Source organism: Acartia tonsa, chromosome 6 (genome assembly GCF_053477335.1).
Source record: "Acartia tonsa isolate MP-2025a chromosome 6, ASM5347733v1, whole genome shotgun sequence".
Classification (NCBI taxonomy): Eukaryota; Metazoa; Arthropoda; class Copepoda; order Calanoida; family Acartiidae; genus Acartia; species Acartia tonsa.
The window spans coordinates 32,578,641-32,584,977 of NC_137265.1; the positions used below are offsets into that span (position 1 = coordinate 32,578,641).

General features: G+C 29.9%; 1 protein-coding gene across 2 annotated transcripts in view; it reads left to right on the top strand.

The window, feature by feature from the left end:
- LOC145322425 (doublesex- and mab-3-related transcription factor A2-like) overlaps positions 1–4,804 on the top strand; it is a 25,493-nt gene extending 20,689 nt beyond the window's left edge. Inside the window, exons 7-10 of one of the 2 annotated variants that reach the window (XM_080164416.1) lie at positions 3,144–3,358; positions 3,647–3,750; positions 4,066–4,191; positions 4,456–4,804. In XM_080164416.1, coding sequence (XP_080020542.1) covers positions 3,144–3,358; positions 3,647–3,750; positions 4,066–4,191; positions 4,456–4,669 — 659 coding nt within the window. In that variant the 3' untranslated portion in view covers positions 4,670–4,804. The remainder of the gene's footprint in view (positions 1–3,143; positions 3,359–3,646; positions 3,751–4,065; positions 4,192–4,455) is intronic. The other variant, XM_080164417.1, reaches the window with a different exon arrangement.
- Positions 4,805–6,337: the final 1,533 nt, after the last annotated feature.

Sequence of the window (6,337 nt, forward strand, 5' to 3'; positions counted from 1 at the left end):
TTGTATAAAAAAAACTTACAACAGTAGCAATCATCAAAAGATTTTTTTACTGAATTGAGAATGTGTTCTCTTGATGGAAACTTCCTCTTAAATTGAAGCCCAGCTACTCTATAATAAATACTAAAAGTCTGTTAGTTTATCAATCATGTTAAATATAAAATTTAAAAAATCAGATTAAAATTATAAATTTTTAATATTTAAAAGTAGCAAATATTTTTGAAGAATTAAGTAAAAAAATATAAGATTGTTTGAATGCAATCCTGCTTGTAATTTTTCTCGTACATTGTATAGATCTTAAATTGAATATAATATTTATTTATCGCAACGTAACATAGACAGCTTTCCGCGGATATTAAAATGAGTTATTAAGATTAAAACCAGTTTTGTTGGACAAAGGCCCGGGCTAAGAAAACTGGTATTCATTCTATGATTTTTATATTAATATTGGTGGAAAATTGGCTGTAATACGATGCTATACATGATTTTTCAGTTTAGCTGAGAACCGGTTCTAGTCCAGTGGATATTATCAGTTTCGAAGCTATATTGGAAATATTTTTCTTTTCAAGTATAAAATGTTGTCATTCTTGTTTTTAATACAGAGTATGTTATAATGATGAGACTATATCCCAAAAACATGACCATGGTGGACAGACATTGGAAAATTATACGGACATTGTGTACATAAGTACCACTGCAGGGATTTTAAAATGACATTGAATCATTGTTTTCCATATGAGTATACAATATTATGCAGTAATTATTATCAGCATAGAAAAAAATTCAAAACTTTAATCTAACTAAAAATATTCTATGGTCAAAGATAAAGGAGAGTTTTATATATTCTAAAATGTAATAATATCCTAATATCTTTGTAATATAAAGGCGCGAAAGTATCCCAAATATTCTGGAAATAACTATCTCCCCCCACCCTTTGACTGGCAGGCACGCTGTCTTTCAATACAATCATGACATTTTGCCATCATATCAAACTGGACCCCTTATGTAGTACAAATATTTGGTTAGAATCGTTTGGAAACATCTACTTTATTTCAAATCTTTAATTATTAATTCCATTAAAAGTTTTAAAATAACCATCTCCATTGAGTAAAATATCATGAAATTTAAATTTCGACAAAATGTAAATATGTCCTTAAGAAGTATCCTGTAGTTAAGATGTTTTACAACAAATTTACTTACACTTTGCTTCGCTTTTATGGATGTTGTCATCCTTGTTTTAATAAATATCCAAAATATTGGCGCATTTAATCAAACGCTTTGCTAACATCAATAAATCATAAAAATGAATAAAAAATTTAAATGAAGTTACAACTGAGATATTTGTGATGAATACTTAAAGAAGATGCCTGGTTTAATGCCAGTTGTGATGTGTCTTATCTTGATTGCATTGAAAGAGAGCGTGTAGGATAAAGAATTTCATTACAGTGTGTTTATATGATAAAGTAATATATACCAGACTTTTCAATGAATAATTTGTATAAGAATAGATAGACTAGTGTACAAATATGTATATTGTATATTTCTTGACTCTTTCATAAAATTGTACAATAAAACAGGGATGATAATATACATGATTAGCAAAACACAGAAATAAAAACCATGACTGTACGCATACAGTATTTATATAGAAGATGCTGTTTAATCCGAGAAATACTATTCATATATTTCAAAATCCAATTTCATACAGAAGCCGAGATAAATACATTTCCTCACAGAAATTAAATCTCCCCTTAGAATTATTGACAGGCAGACTGACAAAGTGAGTCATATAGTAGATGCTTATCGGTCATATTTTACAAAAAAAATAATTCTTTAATTTCTACAAATTTGACTTTTCTTCATAAGGTTACTCAAGATATTTTACATTTCTCTGTGAGTTATAGTTGCTAGTCCATACTATAAAGTTTCTCAATTTTCGAACATTATTACTTTCTAAACTAGGGAGCTACAATTTTTGTTCAAAAATAATATGCGGATTATTAATTACAGGGTAGCTTTATAACACAAATTGAAAAAAATTCAAATTACCTTCAGATGACTTTAAATATGGCCAGGGATTAAAGTCAATCCAAAGGTCGACTGCTGTTTTTTTAAGCTGGAAGGTTCTTTTTTGAGGATTGTTGACTTTCTAGTAGCTGCAGGTTGCTTAGAATAGTCCAGCAGCTGATATACTGGCTTCTTGAAATAATGCGGTGACGGATCCCTGATTATTACTCTCAAAACTTTCCCATTACTGTTGCGAGCATAATTTACAAATATCAAACATGTAAAGTTTTCAAGGGCTCATCAAAATATGTGAAAAGTCTTTCCCATCATAATTAATCAGTAGAATGAGTGTGTGTATGTGTGTGTGTTTTCTTTAAATGTGTCAGTTTGTTAGTGTGATAGTTAGAGTATGTTTTTAGATGTAAAATACTATTCTTATTAATAAAAATATATTTAAATCTGTTAAAATATAACGAATAAGATAAGATTTATGTTTATGCAAAATCAAAATAAACTTTAGTGAGTTTAGGATAGGTTAGGCAAGGTAATACCTTAGCCGGGTTTAAAGCTTTAAACTACATACTGGAGCTATAATTGGGGTCGGTCAGTCCATCCGTCCGTCAGTCAGTAACAGTTAGATCTTTTCGTTAATTTAGGCATGTTAGAGTTGTCTTATCGATTTAAACTTTGCATGGTATTTCTGTAGTAGTTAGGTACAATTTAGAAAGCGTAGCAACTCTATAATCGTTACCAGAATGTCCATAAGTCCATTTTAAACATGTTGATTTTTAACTTTTTTAACAACAATTTTTTGTTGATAGAATCATTCGATTGGTCTGATTTTTGGAATACTGATTCCTAGAACAACAAAGTACAATGTTATAAGCAAAGCATCTCAATACTCAAGTCCTAAAAATATAAGTATGTCCTTAAACATTATCCTGTATTAGCGCAGTCTCTCAACAAATTTGCTTTAATTTTGTTTCTAATCTTATAGATTTATATTCTGATTATTTAGTTATGGCACTCTACAAGTGTTAATGTTTGTTTGTCTTACCGTTTCAGAGCTTTGCTTTTATGGATGTTGTCATCCTTGTTTAAAATCAATTTACCAAAATTTCACATCCCATTTATTACAGATCCTTCCCCAGTCCCTGAAGACAAAGAGAAGACAGACGAAGACAACTCAACTGCTTTAAAAACAGTCAAGGAAGAGGACCAAGATGATAACGAGAAAACTGTCAACAATGAGGAGAAAGTAAATGAAGAGGAAGAGAGACATTCTGCCACAGTTGGACATCCTTATGAGAAAGAATTTGAAACACTGATCAAACTTTTTCCTGATACTTCAAAGGTAATTTTTAATATTAAGGCCTTCTAAACGATTATATAACAGGATTATGAATTTCATTTATTTAAAAACTAGATAGAATACTAACTTCTTTAGCTTATTTTCTACATTTGCATAGTATTGAATGGGAATAAAAAAAGAGATCACTAATGATTATCTTAAATACGTTTCAAAGAACTATCTATGGGTTGAAGAGATAAAACTAGGGGTTAGGAATAGTAAATATATTAAATGTCATGTCTTAAAAAAATTATAAAAATGAATTATTAATGATAATAATTTTGCTAACAGGCAGTGCTAAGTGAAACATTGAAGGCAAACCTTGGAGATGCCATTTTAACTGTTCAGCAAATATTAAATCAAAAGTTCACAAATCACAGAAATCAAAATCCAAGGTTAGTAAGCTTTCAAGTTGTACCAGTTAAAGTGTAAAAACTTTTATACCATAAAGTAATTTTGCTTATTATAATTTAGGGGTGCAGTAAAATCATTCCATTTTTTCATCTCTTAAAGCATCTGATCTAATGAAACTATTATAAACAAAGATTTATTTCCTATATATAACTAGCCTGAATAGGATTTCATTAAATATCAACTGTTGAAATTTTATTAATGGTTTGAAACTTATGGTGTATAAACCCAACTACATATTTCAAGACTACTCCCTAACCATTTTTAAAAATAAGATAAATAAAATATAATTGTTATAGTGTACCACCTAGCACTATTCATCAGATGGCCAATTTTGGCATGTCTCTGTTTTCAAGCCCACTGATGACACAAAGGTCTCTTGCTACATCCCCTCTAAGTTCCATGGCAAGGCCATTAACATCAAGGTATATTAATTCTAAAGTTCACCTTATATTAACAGGACAGCATAAAAAATATAATCTGAAAAAAGTAAAGAAATGAAGTTGCTTCACTTTCTTGTTAATAAAGGAATTTTCATAAGACCTGAAATAAAGAGGATGATCTTAAAGTTAATTAAGATTGGACCTTTCAATTATTATATATATACAGTAGGAAAGTAAGGCTTAAATGCGCCCTGATTGAAGAAAAGCAATGAAAATATTTCAACAATTTGACTTAAAATATTTTAGGTACAGCCCATACTCCTACCATAACCACAGATATCTACATGGAATGACTCACACCCCCTATCCATCACCACTTTTTCCAAGCTTTACCCCACCGCTCCAGTTTCCCCTTGGCTTCCCATTGGAGTTGGAGAGAGGTGTATCACCTGGACCACCCTCTTCCCCATCTTCTCCGATAACTTTGGAGAGGAATGAAAGCTATAGGGATTCAAACTAAAACCTTTCAGTTTTATATGAAAAAACAAATGGTAATATCCTCTTAGAAATTTTTTTTTAATTTTGAAACCCCCCACCCCTCCCCCCAACAGAGCTATGAACTCTGGCCGCAGCGCTCGGCTCCCTAGCCTGCCTAGCCGCAACGCTCGGCCCCCTTGCCTGCCTAGCCGCATCGCTCGGCCCCCTTGTCTATAACCTAACCTAACCTAAAATAGTTGTTCTCTGTCGGGGGGGGGGGGGGGAGGGGGGTACTCAAATTTTCAAAATTGAAAAAAATTTCTGAAAAATTGAAAAAAAATTTCTGAAAAATTGAAAAGAGGATAACGCCAAACAAACTATTTGTCTAGATTAATAAATACTTTTTTGTTTTCACTGAACTTTAGAGGTTTCTTTAATTAATAATAATCTGTTTTTTGTTAAAATTGAAGCTTGGAAAGTAAAAAATGCCAAAATGTGTTTAATGTAATGTTGATAGCCATCTTAATAGTGATAATCTATTTTTTTGTTTAATCTATAACCTGTTATTCTTAATAAGCTCATTTCAATAAGCAGAAATTTATTGTAGACTAATTATATCTTACAATATAAAATTTACCTAGATAGAAACATTAAATGAATTTTTGTAATTTATTTTTTATTTTTAAATCCGCAATAAAACCCTTTTTGATTTATCTGACCAGTTTTAGAGTATTAGATAACAAAAGATATATGTATGTATATACAAACCTTTTAATGTAAACATTTCAGAAATAATATTAACTGAATAAAAATATTTGTTCTAGTCAGCTTGATGTATATTATTCCTTTATGTTATGAAATATATGTAACCTTTCTCATGAGCTTAATTTACTCAGTTACTAATCAAAATATAAATTTTTTCTTTAAGATTCACATTATCAGAAAATCTACTCTGTAATTTGTTTGTACAAACTGCGCCAGTTTTGAAAATGTAATGTTATTCTTTAGATGCCTATGAGAAATTAGATTTACTGGGCTAAAATTTAGGTTATTTTTTTAAATAGTAAGTATAAATTATTAGACTTCCAACCAAAAAAAGTTTATTTACTTTTAGATGTAAAGTTTAAAGTGTAGCTGCTAGTAATTGAATAAAATAGTTGCGGTAAAACAATTTACTAGCTAGAATAAAACTTTTACTTACCTTTTACAGAGTTGCTATCATGAGAGAAAATCCGAGAGAAAATGGTGTTCCTAAGCAATTTTTTATGAAAATAAAGTACCTACCTAATATGCATATCCTATCATGAAAATTAATAAGGTTTTTATTGTCCAAAGCTGAAGATTGATCTTGAAAATTGCTGAAATTGTGTTAATTTTCAGGGAAGCATAATAAAAGTCTTAATTTTAGGATATTTTCTTGTTCTAAGGAAGCATCGGCCAGTACAGTAAATTGTACAGGTGAATCTATAAATAAAGTGAGAAAACTTAGTCTTTATTTTATACAAATTAAAGGAAGATGGTTTAGCATTCTGTATTCATCCTCTTTAGCAAATATTAAAGAGAGAGGGAAAGCAAATTCGGTTTTTTGCTTACGAAATGTTTTATTTTTCTTATGTATATAATAGATATAGCTATAGAGAGACAAGAGATCTTTTTACTTAATTATTTTAGTATAAAACACAAAAAGGCTTTGTTAGAAAGAAAATATTTT